Source organism: Uloborus diversus, chromosome 8 (genome assembly GCF_026930045.1).
Source record: "Uloborus diversus isolate 005 chromosome 8, Udiv.v.3.1, whole genome shotgun sequence".
NCBI classification, from domain to species: domain Eukaryota; kingdom Metazoa; phylum Arthropoda; class Arachnida; order Araneae; family Uloboridae; genus Uloborus; species Uloborus diversus.
The window spans coordinates 86,714,007-86,735,106 of record NC_072738.1 but is presented as its reverse complement, the minus strand read 5'-3'; the positions used below and the strand labels follow the sequence as shown (position 1 = coordinate 86,735,106).

The 21,100-nt window shown below is 32.1% G+C and overlaps 1 protein-coding gene across 1 annotated transcript in view; it reads left to right on the top strand.

Annotated features, from left to right (window-relative positions):
• Positions 1-5,989: 5,989 nt before the first annotated feature.
• LOC129227452 (citron Rho-interacting kinase-like) overlaps positions 5,990-21,100 on the top strand; it is a 232,308-nt gene continuing 217,197 nt past the window's right edge. The window contains exons 1-3 of the mRNA XM_054862014.1: positions 5,990-6,098; positions 13,343-13,553; positions 19,455-19,630. Of these exons, the coding sequence (XP_054717989.1) occupies positions 13,352-13,553; positions 19,455-19,630 (378 nt within the window). The 5' untranslated portion in view covers positions 5,990-6,098; positions 13,343-13,351. The remainder of the gene's footprint in view (positions 6,099-13,342; positions 13,554-19,454; positions 19,631-21,100) is intronic.

Sequence of the window (21,100 nt, the reverse complement as noted above, 5' to 3'; positions counted from 1 at the left end):
GCCGTTTCCATTAAAAATCATGGTTTTTCCAAGAAACTACCATATGATTTCTTTCATTTTGCATTTTTTATAAGCTGAAAAAGAAATCTATTATTTCGCAAATAGGTTCCTGGATCAAAATGACTCTTTTAGGTGCGCCTACAAATTAAAAAAAAAAAAAAAATGTTGATTATTGATTCCATCAAAAAAGAATTAGTGGACGAATCGCGATAATACGGTCCATTGAATTCGAAACCGGCGAGTTAAATGTATTCTTCAACTCTGGGTCTCTGACTCCAGTAATATTTCTTTAGCAAGCAAATATGCTGTGTATGTTTTGTGTTCTTTTTAATGAACTACGTAAAAAATACAAAAGAAAGGTCAATTAAAAAGTAATAAATAAAATAGTGAAATTAATTCATCCTTGGGGGGGGGGGGCGGCAACTCCCAGCCAGCGTAGCGTAGATTAGGGTTGGTGACAAAACCCCTCCTAAAACGTTGGTCCAAAAAAAAAAAAAAAACTCCTCAAAACCATTTATTCCTAGAAAGAAAAAAAAGTATGATATTTCTGTTCATGTCATAGTTAGGAACAATTGCCTTAGCGCATTACAAAGTGGGAAAAGCAGATTCCGTAGGCTGAATTTGGAGTTTAGGTTAGGGTAGGAAAAAAAAACGTCAAGAATAATCTTTTCACGGATTAATCGGTAAAATAAATTTAATTGACCGATATGCTAATTAATGGGCGTATCTCAACTCCACATCAGGGAAAATTGATATTTCGTTGAGATTCTTGAGTCATTGAATACAAAATTAATCAAAAAATTTATTTTCCTTTTTTCTTCCCATAATAGGAGAAAACAAGTCTCAAACCCCAAATATTGAGGGAATTAATAAAATTTTATGTTTTAAATATTTATTTAGAGAGATTAATTTTTGTCGTCATTGTTACAAATCGTCTGCATTCATTCAAGGCTTACCTCAAATAGCTTTTGCAAAGTTTTTTTTTTTTTTTTTTTTGTGTGTAAAATCATGCATTTTCAGGAAAAACATCTAAAAAACTTAATACTAATAAGGATAAAGGTATCATAACGTTAAACGCTGTAAGTATAATCTTTATGATAAGTGCACAAGTGCAAATTGGCCATATATCTTTTTATTACCTCCTCCTAATTACTAGTTTTTTTTTTTTTAAAGAATATGCCTCGTTTAACATAACCTACAAAATCACTAGTCATGATATGTGAGTGTGAATTTGTCTTCTACTTCCATTCTATTTATAGAAACAAGAAACTCAACGAGTAGGGTCCTATCGCTATCTCTGATTTCGAAAAACATAATTTGAATTCAAGACGTCAAAATTCAAATGAATGCCAGGGTTTTTTTCCCCCCAAGTTATAACAATTTATATGTTTTCAAGTAAAATTGTGAAATCAAAGTTTAAGTGTGGTCTTTGTATTTCTGTGGGGTCTCTTGGCCAGAATGTGCTAAGCTGCAAATACTTGAAAAAAAGACAGAATCTTGAAAAAGAGAGGAAAGAAACAAAATTTTGAAACCTAAGAAATCATGGCTAAAACTAAAACAAGTGAAAATGTGTGAGGGCTATCAGCTAAATAATTATAAATCATGTATTAATTTGAAAAAGAAAGGCATATCCTCTCTAATATGCACACTTGAAGGATCCATGAGCAGTGCATGTCTGACACAATTTCTTTTACTCCTCATTTGTCCTAACATAACTGAACCCACAATTATTTGCAATATTAGCAACTAAACTTCAAATGATTAAAATGTTTTTTCTTTCACCACACTTGTAAGATTTATATGAAACGGCTAGATGTAGCTGTTAAAAAACACATAGTAGCTAATTTGAGAGGTTGCAGAAAACTTATAAAAAATTAAATATACAGACACATAGATTTGATACAAGAACTTTATTTATAGCTTCCAAAAATATAAGCATAGTGGATACCAATTCAAATTATCAAATCTTTATTTCTTCATGAATTAAACAGAAATATAACTGTTTAACAAATTGGATTTGATCAAAAGATTCTAATTCAAGGGAAATGGGGCAAGCCTGCAAACAATATGGTAAAAACCTTTTAAAAATTAACCAATTCCTCTTAAATGAATTGTTATGAGGCATGTTATGTCTTCAGATACTTCCACCTTTCTTTAATGCTAAGCAAACAAATTACACAAAATACTTTCAATATTTTGCCCCCATATCTCGTAAGTTCTACCATTATCTTGCTTCACACTGTTCCTTCAATGTTCTACGTAGGATGCCTTTAAAGATGTCTTAACAAGCTTCCAGGCAAAGATCTAGAAAAAGGAGGATCCAAGCTTTAAATCTTCAAGAATATACTCCTACATAGTCTTCCACGGAATTTAAAAATTTACTTTCTGAATTTTCATTTAAACTATTTTACAAAAAGTATGGGTACTATTAACAAAGATGGGGTAAGAGATATCAAGACATGAAAGAAACAGGTGATCTAAAGAAGCTCTGAACATCTCTATATGGAGTAAAATTGCTTAACACTTTTTCTTCAGAGATGTGTAAAGAGGTTTCAGAAGGTATAAAAACTGCTTAACTAAAAAATACAGTAAAAATTAATTTAGGTTAGCTATGCCAATCACTGTAAATTCAAGGGATCAGTGAACCTGAGCCATTATCTTTCGCTAACAGCTCATTTAGCAAAAGCTAACACAGTTAGCTTTTGCTAACACTGCGGATGTGTAGACAAAATACTACATAGTACAGTTAACTCTCAATTGCTGTACTCAAAGTCCTAAAAAACCGGCAGTAACCTTTGAGTTACGGGAAGCAACCACAGCCTTCTCAAGAGTTAGGGACCCAATGAAATCTATGAGATAAAAAAATATTAGAGTTAAGAGTCAACTGCATAACACAAATCAATGAATAATAAAAAATTAGAACATAAGGAAAAAAATCATATACACTTGCTATATGATGATTTTAAAGTTGGATAATTTCCTTCTTGATTACTTATTACAGATTAAAACTCTTGAAATATCACACACATTCATACTTCTGTTGAATCAGTTATTACTCTTCAGGCTCAGACTAAATTGAAAAGCATAAGCAGATTAAATAACAGCAAATGAAGCCAAATCTCTCTACTATGTGCCATTCAGGCAGGAATTTTCAGTTTCTGCAGCTGCACATGCTAAATACTTCTTGGACTGCGGGGGAAAAAACAACTTAAATTTAAAACTTAAATGCACCAATATTACCATGCATCATAATCATACTGGAATAATACACAATGCGTTGTTTTTTCTACTTTTTCGAATATCAAATTGCAGTTGGTTCTCTGTTTAACGACAATCTATTGAACGACTTTTCACAGTACCAGATACTCCACTGCAGTTTTAGAAGCATTCTATTTAAGTACGATTTTTTGTGGTCCCATGAAAGCCGTTAAATAGAGTCAACTGCATTTTATTTCTCATGTATTTCTAATTAAATTATTTATTTAATAGTTTTAATAGGTTAATAGGTAATTTTAATAATATTTATAGGATAATAGGCTGTTTTTAATATCTTACTCTGTTTTACTTTTTTTGAACACAAATCAATAAACAATCAAAAGTTAGAACACATGGGAAAAAGCTCATCTAGGCTTGTGTCATTTGTCGACTTTTAAAGTTTATAGTTGTATGATTTTCTACTTGATTACCTGTTACAGATGAAAACCCTTGAAACATCACATCCATACTTCTGTTGATCCAGTTGTTACTCTTCAGGAGGAGGCTAAACTGAAAAGCACAAGCAGAGGAAATGACTGACAGCAAATGAAGCCAAATCTCTCTACCATGTACCATTCAGTCAGGAATTCAGTTTCTGAAGCAAATTCTGAAGCCCAAAATACTTCTTTAACTGTGGTGGGAAAAAACAACTTAATTTTAATCTTAAATGCAACAATATTACAATGCTCATAATGGAATAGTATGCAATGCATGAGTTTTCACTGTTTTCATAAACAAATTATTATTTTTCTGTTATCTATTACACCAGGTTTTTACAGATGAACAATATAGAATAGCATCCAAAAGGAGAACAATTATAATAATTTAATATGATTTAAGACATTTTTCTGCCTTCTGTGCATAGAGAAAAGAATCAAGAATACCAAATATCAAGCGGGGATATACTTTGCACACAATGTATTTTAACCTGGAGTGCTCGCAGACATATCATATAAGACAAACACACCAGTTGTGGCCAGTGCTTCAGTAGTGGCCACTTTAAGGTTAATACTTGAAAAAATAGGATTCCAGGTCTACCAATGGATTTGAAAGTGCATCTATTTCACCTCAATAGCGAAATATTAAATACATTTTATCATTTTACCAGCATCAAATCATATTAACGACATACAAAGTCGAGAGAAACAATTTTGTAATAGATTAACTAGGTGCATAAATTTTTAAATAAATATTAGATTCTTTAATAATTGAAGTTTTCAATACTGTTTTTTGGGGCACTGTTATCTAGTTCTTTTGTGGAACACAACTTAAATTTAATTATTAAAATTTGCCTTACCAAATTATCTTTGGGTACCTTCCATTCATTCATGCGTGTCAAATCATTTCAGTCGCCCAACATCATAGTTGCCATAACCTCCAGGTCAAAATCACCAATGATTTAGCTGTTATTTACATCCACTCGAAAAGATGCTGTCCATCTTTAGATAAAAGTAGCCTCACAAAAACTGGACCAATATGCATTGCCATGAAAAGAAAAAAGAAGCCAGGAATATAATACCAACATTACAGTGCAACAAGAACAGTAAACGAGCTATAAAAACATTATTGCAAAGATATTACATGAAGCAATTTGGCATTAAGTATTAAATAATAACTCACAGCTATTTTAATTGGGTGTTGAGCTGTAGGAGCTCTAAGTATAAAAAATGGCAGTTAATGCAATAAAGCAGCATTTACGTTGATTAAAAATACACCAAATCGAGGTCCCAAAAACACCAGAAAGCTTCTTTGATGACTAAATACTGTTCATAAAACCAATCATCGGCAAACTTAAGGTCATCAATGAATTGCGACATTTTGATCAATGTATTTATTTATAACCTTATAAAACAGTTAATATATGCAACGCAGTATTACTTTTTAAAGAGGAAGCAACTTGCAAGAAAGTTAGATTAAATTTCTTACCTGTCAGTTCGGTGTACTGGTCAACACATAAAACTTCGAGTCACTTAGATTTCCTTTCATTTTTGTTTTCTTTCCTTTTTTTTGGCACTCTCGCCCTCCAAAATCATTGGTGTATTTTAATTTTTACTACACCAATTCGACATTTCCATGTTTGTAACGATCGAATATGAACATCTCTCGTCAATTTAGCACATAAAAATGCACAAAATTCTCTTCTTCCGTAATTTATTTTGTAAGCTTTCAAATGAAGAAAACTTCGCTCCCTACTTCAAAAGTCATTCCTCCACAATTAAAATAACTAGATCATTAAAATACTATCCACACAGGAAAGTATGCTGAGAAAGAGAAAAGAAAAGCACGAGGCGCAGTTGTTGCTTGTTGATCGCTGGAAAATCAACGCGAACGTGATCGCCAAATATCGAGGACGTATGAAACCACGCCAAATTACGACGAAGGTTGCTAGAAAAATCGAGGAGTAGCAGACACTTCCTTTTTTTTTCTGTCACTGAAGGGAAAAAAAAAGTTATTAAGTTATGAAACTTCATCTTTAGAGATATGAGAATTCACACGATACAATAAAAATTAGATATTTATTACGAAGAGCTGAAAACAAAACCGAAACATTCTGATTCGTTGCAGATTTTCCTTCAGATTTCCTCCGTCTTTCTTGATTTCTTGTTAAAAATCAATCCATCTTGAAAATACTTTTACTTATATTATACAGAAAGCACAACTGTTTGAAACTGTTTCCATAAATGTTATGTAAATCAAATATTTGCCCGTCATGCGTCACCTGTCACTACAACCCACAACATTTTCAAGTGATGGCGGTTTATTTAGTATTCGAATCTGTATCTGCTATCCACAATTAATCAGTAGGAAGTAATTATTGTTATTTATGTTGTGCGTTAAATGTGGTAAGTTTTCGTGCTTTCTTAGTTAATTTTCAATTTGAATGATAAAAAGAAAATCTCACAGTTTTTTCAACCGTCGTTAGTACTTAAAAAACCGATTGTTATTATTATTTTTGAAAAAGAGTTGGTTATAAAGAAGTTCGATGTGTTTATTTTTATTTTATGAGTATAGATTCGAAAACGTATTTGCCTTGCTTCTTTTTTCAACATCAGCACATTTTTGTTTAAAAATAATGGGTGCTTAAAATTGATACTGGCGCTTTTTCACTTTTCCAAAGTGGACTCCAAACCAAGTGGCTTGGAACCAACTTTGGGGAATAAAATAACGTCTGTATCAATCATCAGTGGGTTACTGAACGGTTCAAACCATTTGGGACCCCACCTCAGCACAATTGGGTCACAGGAACTCTCCAGAATTTTGTGGGTGTTATTAAGTAGATTCTACACCACTTGGTATCCCATCCCCGCAGCTACCAATTCAGATGGTCTATCAAATTTAAACGCCAGAGCAAGCTATTGCAAGTGGATTATTGTGACCGCCGCAATTTTGTCATACTGAAGGAAAGGAAAAGTGTGCTGACAGAGTTGTTGCCAAAAATTACTTTCAGGGATGGTTCCCCTTTTTCCGTCAACACATTCACAAAATAAATTATGTCCTGATTACCAGAATATCATGATCTGTCATTTACCTTGTTGATGACAAAGCTACCATTGAGAATATTATTTCAAACTAATGGAAATAATGCAAAAAAAGCAGAAACTACCAAAAGTACAAACAAAGTACTTTCTTCAAGTTACGGTGGGCATTTAGACTCCTAAAACTCCCCATTCATTATGCCTTGTCTCCAGTACATTCTGTACACGGATTATGGAATTGGCAAACGTTCAGTAAAATAGACTCTATTTGAATTGGGGGGGGGGGGGGGGGAGGGGATAAAACTTTTGTGCATGCTCCATTAATTTCAATGTGACTCTGCTCAATTTAGAGGCTAACATACATTTTCAAGAGCTACCATCCGTGAAAACTAATAAATGAGTCTGTTTCGGCCTGTAAACCGAATGTTTGCCTTTCCATCTCAGTTGGACTGTACCTTCACTCAAAATAACTGCTAAAGATCAATTTTTTTGACTGTTTAATATGTTTATTCAATGTGAACATTCAAGTAGAAATGTATCTGTAACTTATTTATGCAGCTGATTTTAATTTTTTTTTTTTATTTCCAATGGCTGGCAGCAAGAAAAGGTTACAAAGAACAAAATAGCAGAAACAAACACAATACACAGAACAAGGAAAAATACAGAAACAATAGGGTGAAATATTTAGCTGCCGATACACTCTCTTGCTTCCCAATAACGGTCACACAGGCTACGTCTGGAAAGCTGGGTGCAAGTGTGCAGGTGACGAATGTCCATTTCTTCATTTGAATTGCAAGCTGATTTTAATTTAGTTATGTAGAAATTAAATTCTTTATTAAAAATTTCAATCTATGCAGGAGGTTAAAAAAAAAAAAAAAAAAAAAAAAACCTCCTGCATAGATTGAAATTTTTAATAAAGAATTTAATTTCTACATAACTAAATTAATTCCATAAATCAAAGTTTTCGACATTTATGCATGTGTGCAAAAGAAATTGTTCAAAACATAGAGTAATATTTGACTTAAATGCAATAAATTACCATTTTTTATAGTTACAGAATGTATTGTATTAAAAATATCAATTGAAAAAAGAATAGCATAAGTTTTAAAGCATTAGTGTTTAATCATCAATTTCTCGGTCTTTAATCTATGATTTAAAAAATAGTTTTCATTAAAATATCATGTAAAACTTATTTGCAAAAAACCATTATTATTATTATTATTATTATTTTTTTTTTTTTTGCACCTAAATATTGCACGTTTAGTGACATTCCTTTGAGTTAATGGAACTGAAACTAGTTGTCTTGGTAGTGTTGTGAATTTCCTTTCATAATTCTACCAACTGTTACATAAGGAAGTTTTTATGTAATAATTATGGGCAACTATTTTAAGTAAAATATTTTTTAAATGAATATTTTAGAGAAAAATATTTTCAAATACTCATTAATTAAACCACATTAATGTCTATATTTATGCATTACGAATAGTGAAGTAAATAAGAATTGATTAGATTATATCACTTCAGCTTTAGCATAGTTTTGGATGGAAAAAATCACCTGTCCTAAACCAGTTTTGGACAGGACAAAACCCAACCCTGATCTTAAGTAATCAAGGAAATTAGGTAGTATATGCAATTTTGGTTGAAATATGCTTTTTAGACTATTTTGGAATGCAAAAGACTGAAAAATTATTATAAAAGATCCATAGATTTAAAAAAAGAATATATATATATACTAGCAGTACCCACACAGCGATGCCCGTGCTAAAAAGTTAATGGAAGTCCATTGAATAAAAAAAATTGACTCCCCCTCTGATGTGAAATGATCATTTTTCTTTGTATAAAATGCGTACACACATTTTCAAAAGGAAGAAAAGAAAAAAAAAAACTATTAAAGTTTCTTTGGAATTTAAAACTTTTTAACAAATCATTTAATTACATTTACAGTTGCTTTAAAACTCTATTTAGCAAATGAAGCGGTTTTTACTGCAATTTAAAATAGCTCGCCAAATAAACAAAAAAAAGATATCAAATAATATCTTTCAAATGTAAAAACACTTCTGCAACTCTATTGTTCATCGCTAAACTTGCCCCGCAACCACGCTGTCATAATCCATCCGTCTAACGAAAAAAAAAATCCCATGGAACATTCAAAAATCATCGTCTGAAAAAAAGAAGAAAATATCGTACATTTCACTCAGATAAAAACAAATTGAAAGTTTCTTTTCTTTCAAAACAAATCTCCAAAACAATGAATTACATTTACAGTTGCTTTAAAACAATAATCCTAGACTGAACTGCTCAGCGCCTAACGCGCCAAGCGACCATGCTATCGGAACCCAGCCCTTTTGCGAGTGAAACAGATGTTATTTCTTTGGCAATAATAAATGGTTCGCCAAACAAATAAAAAAGTATAAAATCACATTAACAGTAGCTTTAAAATCTAAAAATATTAAGAGCTGCGTTGCCCGGCTATGCCCGGTGTAGCTTGAAAATAAAAATTGCGTCAAGTGAAATATATTCAACAATCGGGCTTTAAAAGAAAAAACGTTTCACTGGTTTCATTTCATTAGTAATTTTGAAGATATTTCGATAACTGGGGGTTTGGTGCTATCGTCAATTATGGGCTATAATTGTTTTGTCACTATCAGCAAGGCCATGGCCGAACTACATTAGCCCTTGGTCTTTGGCGTCCACAAATTTGGCGAGAATTGTGAAAATTGCTAAGACTCCTAGTTTTCAAACTCTTCCCAATTTCTACATTGTCTGGGGGAATTATCATAACGTAGATCGTAAAATATGCATTATTGGCGAAAACATTTCCCCATCGCTTATAAATACATGGTTCCTTTAAGAAATTAAAATGAAGCGACGCTAAAAGACGTAACCATGGCAATGCGGAACAAAACATCAGTAATTTTAATGGAGATTAGATTTATTCGAACTTTATTTTTAACGGCTTGTAACTTTTTTTCCTTTATTTTTTCGACTGTAAGTCGAGATATTTCTGGAGTAAAAAAATGTCGCTTTTTCGAACGGTGTCAAAAAGAAAACTGTGGGACAATTCTTTTACTTTTTATTGATAGATTTAATAAAGAAAGTATTGCCAAAATTTCAGCTAAGCCTAAAACAGTTCGAGATAAAAACGCAAATTGTTCCCGTCGTAATAAAGTTAGAGCATTAAAACAAATTGCTTAGGACGCGGAAAATTCTACCCTTTTCAATGATATCAAATATTATTATGTGCAAGTAATTTTTTCACCCCTTTAATAGCCAATAATAGGCAATTTACGTGAAATTTGAGCCTAAATTTGAATAAAAAAAGAACTATTTATCGGATTTTTTTCGAATTATAGCCTATGTTACTCAGTAAGAAAGCACCTTTCATATAGTGAAAGAATTTTTCAAATAGGTGCAATAGTTCCAGAGATTACTACGAACATATAAACATACAAAAATCCGCCCTCTCTCTTTATAATATTAGTAAAGATATAATAATTTAGCAAACTTGCATTACCTTAAAAAATATGTTTCTAAATTTATTAAATCTGTAATTTATCTATAAAGCTTTGCTAGTTGCTTTGCATCAATTAAATTTCACTTTTTGCAAAAGTATGTAAACTTTACAAATACAAAAGTGATGACCAGCAACAGGTTTTGGGCCCAGCTAGACTGGTCCTAGTCAATTTACAATCCCCAGTGAAGATCAATGGCCCTCTTAAAACCCCCCTTAACCCTTGCTCATTATCACCTCTTCCGGTAAACTGTTCAAAGGTTCCACTACCCTGCTAAAATAGTAATTTTTCCTAACATCCATGTTAGCCTGAGATTTAAATAGCTTAAAACAATGACCCCTTGTCCTGTTTTCAGTGCTAAACTTCAGCCCCGTAACATCTTTCATTTTAATAAATTTAAACAACTGAATTATGTCCCCTCGGTCTCTTCTTTGCTCAAGACTACATTTATAGCCTTCTAAGCCTGGAATCATAGTCTAAGTGAGAAAGTCCATTAAATTAGCCTTGTAGCCCACCTTTGAACCCTTTCCAATACATTAATGTCTTTCTTAAGATAAGGAGACCAAAACTGAACAGCATACTCCAAATGAGGTCTTATCAAACTTCTATATAAGGGCAGAAGAACTTCTTTAGATTTATTTGAAATAGATCTATTGATAAACCCAAGCATCTTATTGGCTTTGTTACGAGCTATGCTGCAATGTTGGCTGAACTTTAAATCCTGACTTATTAAGACGCCCAGATCAGTAACTTTTTCTGCCTGACTAATGACTAAACCTTGCAAATAATAACTTGTACACTTATTTCCATGCCCTAAATGTAGCACTTGACATTTCCCTACATTAACAGCCGTACCCCATTTATCAGCCCACTCCGTAATATGATCTAGATCCTCTTGCAGCTGTTGTTGCTTGTTCTTCATTTTCTACAGTCCCCATAACTTTGACATCATCAGCAAAACAATTCATGTTCCCAGAAATATTTTTGTGAATAAATTTGAAAAAACATTTGGAGGAAAATAATGAATTTTAAAAAGAAAAAACATTTAAAAAAAAAAAAAAAAACCACATCAAAAGTTTGACGAAAACTCCAATACAGTGATTATTGACATTTTTTATATAAACATATAAAGGTAACGTGCCTGATTAATTAGCGCTCTAAGAGTTGGTCCTTAAACTTACCTCTATTTTCATCACTTAAAAAAATAAAAAGTTCACTTCAAAGCAGGGTTGTAAGAGTTTCCACCAGTGGTGGTTTTAACCATGGATAAAACCGGCTTGGATAAAATTAGTTTTGTCTAGTTTTAGCCATTGGATGTGGATATAGGAAATAATAAAATTTTTAATCAAAATAAATGAGTACATAATTAAAAGACATAGGAAACATCAATCCTATAATCAGTCATTATTTAAGTAATCAGTTAATTTTACACCTTAGGCAAGTAATAAATGGCGGCATGTTTAGTAAGGTTAGTCATATCATAGGGGAAATATGTCATAATTGAAAAAATATATATTTTGAAAAGTGTAAATAGTAGAGTTGTACCCAGTAGCACTTTGGCCGAGTACCAAGTTCCGAGTTCCAGTTATGTTTTAAAAAGAACCACCGACACACACGTGATGAATTTCGAACTTATTGGAATAGTAGTATAGATCTCCATGTCCATATAATAGTTTTTGAAACAAAATTCCAGCTGATTTTTAATTGCGCATTATGTAAAAAATTTTGTTTGTGTCAAAAATTTTATAAAAAGGTAATTTTCAAAATTAAAAATAAACAAATAAATAATAAGTATGATTAATCAAGTTGGAATTGAAACAAATTATATCAATCTATTTTAGTTCTAGTTGGGGTGTGCACAGAAGTTTTGGGGTCCGTCACTAATGACTTTTCTGGGGCCCCCCCTCCATATTGTTTACCTTTATATTTCATGCCTAGTTAAAAAAAATATTGGGCCGCCTACAGGCTTGGGACACCAAGTGTTCCTTCTCCCCCCCGCCTTCACGCCTCTGGTTCTAGTCTGCCAAACATAATATTAAAATTTCATATTTTTTACACTGTTCCATTTTTAATAAGTAAGTTTTATTAACTTTGCAGACATTGAAAAGATTTACTCCATTGAAGCATAATAAACTTCATTATTCTCAAAATTTAAATTTGACTTGTAAATTTGAGTTGTAAATGACTGCAGTATATTATATGGTTGCACTCCTTTATTAATTTTAAAATGTGGCTTAACAATATTCCATTTTTTACAGCTACTCGGTATTGGCCAAGTATCTGATCAAAATTTGGCCGAGTAGGCTGAGTACCAAGTAGTTACCAAGTACTCTGTACGTCTCTAGTAAATAGCATATAGTTTTTATAGTTTTATGTGCACAAATTAGTTTCAATTTAAATCAAAGTATATTAACTTATTTTCTAATTCATTTAGTACATGTTATAAGTTTTGTAAAGAATAGATATTAGTTTATTGCAGGCTGTTTTTGTATTCCTAATAAACGAGTGTCTTTGCCATGAACAATTTTTAATTTTAATACTAGCTGCGTCGCCCAGCTTTGCAGGATCTACCATGAAAATAAAAGTTATGTCAAGGGACGCGTATTCAACAATCAGGCTTGAACAATGCCCGACAGCGACAGATAAGAAAAGTTGCATTTAAATCAATAAACCAGTTTGAAAAATTATTTCAATCATGATAAACTGACATCCTATTTATTTTAATTATGCATTAAAATAGGCAACGTTATGCATACAAACTGTATGTGTATACATATTATTGTGTTTTTATATATAGTACAGTTTTGGCTAGCTCTATGGTAGTTAAATCCAGTTTTGGCCAGTTTCAACCGGTTTTTGCCAGTGGCATGGCCAAAATAGGTTTTGTCCGGCCAAAACTACAACCTTGCTTTAAAGCCAGTAATGAATGACAAAATATAAAATCAGACTGTTCAAAAATGCCTACTTTGCTCTCATACTTATTTTCGGTGTGAAAAAATTACTTTCTAGAGTTTTTCATTCCTATTTCGATTGATCATTATTTAAAAATATTTTGTTCATTATGTTTAAAGTGTTCTTATTCTTTAATTTTTATTTCAGCATTGCAACATGTCGATCAGTTCTACAGAAAGCATAGCAAGCCGTTTTGTTCGACTGAATCAACTATTGCTAGGGAAATCTCACTGTAATCTTCCAAAAAAATACCTAGCTCATAGAGATGGGCTCCTTGATGCTTTGTTTGCCCTCTATGAAGAGTGCAGTGCGGAGTATTTACGGAAAGATAAGCATATTGCTGATTTTGTTGATAAATGTTAGTTTTTTGTTCAAGATTTACAAGTAATTGTAAATTGATTAAGTATCTAATACATTTATGTATAGAGGCTTTTAAAATTATCTGTAAATGTATTTGATATAATTTTTAAGAAATGGTACATGATTTTTTTTTTTTTAAATTTTGAAGAGGCATAATATATGATACAGTAAAACCTGTCTATAACAATACTGTCTATAACAATAAACCTCTTTATAACAATATTTTCTTTGGTCCCAGAAAAATAGCAGCATAAATAATCAAACTGTCTCTAATAATAACCTTTCTATAACAATATTTTTTTAGGTCCCAACAGCATCGTTGTAGACAGGTTTTACTGTATATGTATAACAATTTTTAAAACTGACATAAAATAAACACAGTAACAAATTTAAAGCAAAAAAAAAACGTAAAAAGGAACTTTAACTTAAAAATGTTCAAAGCAGCAATTAATAAAGCAAAGTACAATAATGGAAATAAACTAATTATAGAAAAAGCACACTTAAAAAGGGAAAAAGTAGAAAGGGGGGAGTTTTTGAATTTTTTACTGTGTTGGCCTAATTATCGATTTAATGTTGCTTTGTTGATCTGGTATTTGTTACTTTGAGGGCTTTAAATGCCTTAATAATGCTTGGGAGCCATTCTAATTTATCAACGTTCATATATAGAATGAAAAAAAAAGGTAAAGAATCCGAGCGGTTATGTCGACGAGTACACTAATTTAAAGCAAAGTGTTGTTTAGTACAGTGTGTGAATTTCCTTTTTAGATAATTCTAAAGGGATGAAAGTCCATTCACAAAAGTAATATTTAGTTTCAACGAAACCTATTCTAAGCCTCTGCGACTCCTTCCCACCCAAAAAAAAAATCATATTGCAGGTTAGCAATTTGCGTCAGCAATAAAAAAAACCCCAATATGAAAAACTCTGATAGAATTAATATTATCTAATATTATCTTTAAAACTCACGTATAGCCATTTCCCTAAGTCAGATTGCATTGCAGCGGGATCCAACTGTGTGTGTGTGTGTATGTATATATATATATATATATATATATATATATATATATATATATATACATACAACTCTTGATAGCTCAAAGTCCCAGGGGACAAGCTAAAACTTGTGTTATGAGAAGTTTCCACAACAGTCTTGAGTGGGATCCAATGAAAACTTCAAGATCAAGAAATATTCGAGTTATAAACTTCGAGTTATCGAGATTTGACTGTATATATATTAAATACATAAATATATGCAGACTAACAATAATATCAAACCCGAAGCTTAAAGATGCGCAAAAGAAACCAACAGTTAAGCCACGCGAAGTTTGTAATTTTTCGGGAGAGGGTACGTGGAGATCTGAAGTTTAAGAACCTCTGGTCTATACTATCAGAAACCAAATGGCTACAATAATAGTTCTCCACTAGACCCAATACCAGCACATGCAAAAAAATAAACAGTATCTTACCTAATTTTCCGAGTAGAGGATTCAAATGAATCATTGAGACACCCACGCACAAATGTTCAATTTTGCTGTAGTTTTATGTTTATGATTAATCAAAACTTAAGTCATTCTTATGCACTAAGCCAGTGGTTCCCAACCTTTTGCACATAGCAACCCCTTTTTTGACTACTAAACAACCCACAACCTCATTTGTGCACCTGCATATCGCAGGGTTGGCAAGTTTCTACCGAGGTGGTTAAAATCACTGGTAGAAACCGGTTAAAACCAGCATGGCAAAAACCACTTTCTGCCACATTAGCGGCAGAAACTGGCAAAAATTCACAAAATGAAAAAAAAAAAAAAAAAAAAAAATTATTGACATGCTATACGAAGTGCCTGGAAAAAATAATTATTAACCAAAGCACAATTTAATTACAATATTACCACAATTTAAAATCAAATGTTACATTGTTTGGACCCTGCAGTTGCTTCTTGGTAGAGACGTACCGAGTACTCGGTAACTACTCGGTACTCGGCCTACTCGGCCAATATGCCGAGTACTCGGTACTCGGCCAAATTTTGATCAGATACTCGGCCAATACCGAGTAGTTGCAAAAAATTGAATATATTAAAATTTACAAAAAAGTTCAAGCATATATAATTTTGTGTAACCATTTACAATTCAAATTTAAATTTTGAGAATAATGAAGTATGAAATACTTCAATGGAATAAATCTTGGTTCGAATGTCTCGAAAGTTAATAAAACTTTTTTGTTAAAAATTGTGCAAATATGGAATTTTTGCTACAAACTAAAATTAGTTATAAGATATATAAAAATACATTAGCTTTAAAAATAAAAGGAAATAAAACAATGTTAGAAGCACAGTGCAGGATCACTGCAGACACGTGTTTTGGCGTTACGAGGAATTTCTTTTTCAATGCACAAAATGTGAGCTCGTTGATTTAAAGGCATCCGGCAAAAGTCGAATTTTTTGTCGTATGCCTTTACATTCTTTAGTTCACATGTTATGCACTGAAAAGACGATCCTTGTAACATTGAAAAACATGCCTGCAGTGTTCCTGCATATTTGTTTTTTTGCTTTTAAAAATTATTTATGTTTAGCGAACTAGACCTATAATGAATAAATTTATATAATTTGTTTTAATACCAACTTGATAAGTCATACCTTTTATTTATTCATTTTTTTAATTTAAAAAATATTATTTTTGCAAAATTTTGTAGTTAAATTTCAGCAGGAATTTAGTTTAAAAACTATTATATGGACAAGGAGGTCTATACTACTATTTCAATAAGTTCAAAATTCATCGGTGTGTGTCGGTGGTCCTTCTTTCAACATAATTGGTACTGGGAAACTCGACCGAGTAGTGAAAGGCCGAGTTACTCGGTAACTCGGTACTCGGCCGAGTAGTAAAAGGCCGAGTACTCGGTACTCGGCTACTCGGCCAAAGTGCTACTCGGTACATCTCTACTTCTTGGAAAAGGTGGTTTCTAAAATCTAAACAGTTTCTCAATCTAATACGTACAAATGACAAACTTTAGAATATTCCTGCAACAGAAGAGCTAGCAGGCAATGCATGAAGGAATAAGCAATGTTCGTGAAACTTTCATCTATTGTATTTTTACTTTCTTCTATATCTAATATATAGAAGAAAGTATTGGATTCGTGCAAATTTTCGAATTTCGAATTTTGACGGATTCGAACGTTTTGAGGTGTGCTGAGTCCATTTCGACCATTTTTGGAAAATGTCTGTCTGTCTGTGTGTGTGTATGTATGTGTGTGTATGTATGTATGTGTGTGTGTATGTATGTGTGTCACGTCTGTGTGTGACCAGTTTTTTGTGGCCGCTCTACAACAAAAACTACCGCATGAAATCGAACGAAATTTAGTACACATATGTGCCCCTATGTGAACTTGTGCCCATTAGTTTTTGGCGCGAATTCCTCCAAGGGGGGTGGAGCAATGGGACGTTTTTCGAGTTACGCGTGCTTGCTATTCCTCAGGAAGTTACTGGCGGAATCAAACAAAATTTGGTCCATATGTTGGTATTAACAGGAACAGGTGCTGATTCAATTTTGGTGTCAATAACTCAAACGGGGGTTGAGCTGTAGAACGTTTTTTGTCGTCAATTGTGACTGCTGTATCTCAAGAAATAATGAACGGAATGAAAGAAAAATTTATCGGCAAGTAGCCCTTAGTGGGTATAAGAACTGATTTTAGTTTTGTGTCAACAGCTAAAAAGGGGGTAGCGCAATCACCCGTTCTTTTTTTCCATTTTGAGTGCCCTATCTCAAGAAGTAATGCTACGTTCTGGTTGAAATTTGGAATATATGTGAATCCATATGTAAACAGGCTTTGGTTCTATTTTAACGCCGATCGCTCCAAGAGGTGTTGATTTTTTTTTTTTTGCGAATAAAAATATTTTTATTAATGCAACAATAAGAAAGATAAATCGTAATAAATTGTCGTCTGCGTATTTCTCGTGATTTTAATTGTATGGAAATGATAGGAAATATTATCTCAATGATTTAAAATTTTTAACTGTTGCCATCTTATGTTTGTTAACAAATAAAATATTTGTAATTAATTCAAGCAAGGCTTTTAAAATAACTTTCAATTTTCGCTCTTTGCTTTGCTTTTGCAATAATTCAGACATTGGGATAGTCGTCAAGTTTTTGCATGTGTAATTTTGTTTTTGTTGGGAATATTGCTTCCTCGTCAAGCATGGGGAGGGATCAGAAAAAGGAAAAATATAGAAGAAAGTTTCGTGATGGCCACAACATACTAGTTTTTAACTGGTCCACCATGTAGTAAGTGGGGTAGTGGGAGAAATGCAACTGGAAAAATAAGTTTCGAGAAATAGGGCCAATTTGTTTTGCAAAGCTGTGACATTAGGTACAAAATCTATGTTAATATTGGCAAGTAAAATTCTAGCACTTTCTTCTTGAAGCACGTGATAATTTCGATCACAAACAATTTAGATGAAGCATATAAGTGAGCAAATTAAATTCAGAAATGCCTTTTAATTTTGTATGTTGCTCCTCTTTCCTGAGCAACTTTATGATTTTTCGTCCTTTGTTAGATTAATCCAAACATTAGGAGCATCTGCAATTGAAAAGATCCCTTCTCGAACTAAATCAAGGGCATTAGCATAGGATTTTATTTCTTTAAATGATGAAATAGTTTAAATTTTTAGTTTACTTAATCGAATATCATTTAGCAATCAATCACTGAATTAAAGATGCTTTTAAATTTTTGCCAGTTTCTGCCGGTTTTTACCGGTTATAACCAGTTTCTGCCACTGGCACGGCAAGAACCCAACCCTGGATATCGTAATCCCAGAACAATAGTAAAGTTACCAAGTTCAAGAATAACAGATGTCCTACTGTTGCTTTGACTCTTATATATGCATACATTGTGCAAGCATTACAAAACTCAAGATGCTTGAGACATTTTATCTATGTGTAATAATGAGTGTAACATACAATGATTGTCGAAATAAGCAAAAGACGGCTGCTATTATTTTTTAACATACGTTTCAACCCTTTTAAAAAATTTTGCATTTGAAAAGTAAAACATAATATGATTAACTATTAATTCAATAGAAACATAATGACCATTTTAAAAGAAAATTGTATTATAACTTACTTACTTATTAATAAAATTAAACTTATTAATAAAATTAACTGCAACTAAGGAAAGTGCACCTATGATGAATACCATACCAGAAACGGATAACATTTTGAAAAATAAAGATGATAGGACTTTTTCCAAAGCTAGGTGTTCCCCTAAAAAGCCCCTTATGTTGGGGGGGGGGGGAGGCTAGCTAAGAAGAAGGTTTTGTCTTAATTTTTTGAAGACTTTATACATTTCAGACACAAATCCACTTTTTGTGCAAGAATCTTAACATTGGCACAATGGAAAATAAAAATTATGCTTTTTTTCCTTCTGTAACAGTTTTAAAACTAATATCATACATTTTAAAAGTAGGAATGTTGTTGCAACCTCCTGGAGAAATGCTTCAGGACCAGACGTAATGAAAAAAAATGCACAGACATAAATGAAAAAAAATAATTTATAAATAAATAATAATTAAATGAAATAAATAATTGATTTAATTCTTCATAATGCTTAGACAAATTTCAGTCTGTGGTAATAAAATGAGCTCTATGCTCTCTGAATTCTATTAAATCCTTTAGATTCAGTTAAATTATCATTTTCTTAGATAAAATTAAAATTTTAACAAATATATGTATCTCCTTAGAAAATTTATAATTGAATAATTTATTAAAATCTTCTTGGTTCAGTTTTTAACGATTGTGTTGCTTGATAAAAATTTCTCAGTTTGTTAGTTTGATTTTTGTAGCTGAAATGAATTGCTTTTGTACATTTTGAGGAGGGGGAAAAAAAAGTCAAATGTTTGTTCTTCTCATTTCAGACAAAGGTGTTATGCTTGAATTAAAATCTTTAAGAGTCAACTTGAAAGATTTTGAAGTGAAGAAAATAATTGGCCGTGGTCATTTTGGAGAAGTTCAAGTTGTACGAGAAAAAGCAAGTGGTGACATTTATGCTATGAAAGTACTAAGAAAACTGGAAACACTGTCACAAAAAAATGTAAGTAAATATTATGATATTTCTTTACGTAGAAAATGTCTTGAACATTTGGCAAGTTTAATCAGAAATCAAATTGAAACTGAATTTCAAGTACAACTAGCAACTGAAGATATGTGTAATGGATTGTATGAGTGTTTCATGGGTGTAATATAAGTGTCTTACCGAGTAACCTTTGGCCGAAATATCAAGTTACTGGGAGTAAGGTATCAATTGTGTTTCAAAAAGAACTGTTGACATAAATGTGAGAAATTTTGCATGTATCCTAATTGTGGTATAGATCTTGAGCAAATAATCATTTTTTTAATATTTAATTCCATTTGGAATTCAAAGATGAAGCCAAATTTGTGATGGCAAAATTACTCTTGAAATATATGAAAGGGATGCAATTAATCAAGATTGAATTGAAACTAATAAATTAACCCATAAGGCGCCAAAGCTCCCATTGCGGGAACATCTACTTTTAATTTTTTTTCGCTGAAGAAATTGGAGTTATTTATAAAAAATAAATTCTATGTGAATTTTAACGAAACGGAGTATATTATTAAAAAAATTCAGTTGAATAATTGAATTTTATGCATTTTTCTACATTTTTTCAAAAGATGCTTTGCTTTTTTTACTAAGATGTAAAAAACTAAAAAACTCAATTAATGGATTCTTAATTTTTTACAAGTGTTCTGCATATTTAGAGAAGATATTTTAACAAATAATGCATGAAAAACCCGGAATGAAATGATTAATTTAAAGCAATGCTAGAAGCACTTAAAGTTTTTGTTCCCGGAGTGGGAGCTTTGGCGGGAACCAGTAGCATTTTTCCTCTACTATGCACAAGGGCTTACAAAGAAGAAAGGAATGCTGCTAAGCAGAAAGGGGCATCTATATAACGAAGCACGTGTGTACCCCTTTCTGGGTCTTTTGAAAAAGGATTTTTGGAACTTTGTTTTGTGAATAGTTAATGTTTCTACCATTCTCAAGGTAGTTTGACCGAGAACAGTATTATATTTTTCCTTGTCTTGCAAATTTATCCTTTTAGCAGAATTAGCTTTCAAATTTTAAGATCTTTATCTATAAGAAAAACAATGTCTGTTAAATTTTTAACAGTGCAACAAGCTTTGGAGTATTTTAATACTCTAGATTCTGATGAGTATTCAGATGAAGGTAGTATTTTGGTGACCGCAGAAGGTTATCCACTAAACTTACAAGTTTATATTGGAAAAAACACAGCAAAGAAGGACAGTAGACCACTGGGAACAAGAGTTGTTTTGGATTTAATTCACTGTATCGAAAATCCTCAAAAGCATAAAATTTATATGGACAATTTTTTTACTTCCATAGAATTGCCGGGAGAAATGAAAAATCGAGAGTCTCGCGCTACAGGAACTATAAGAGAAAATACACTAAAAGACTGCCCTCTCACTAAAAATACTTTACTAGTAAAAAGTGAAAGAGGGTATTTCGAATCCATTCAAACTA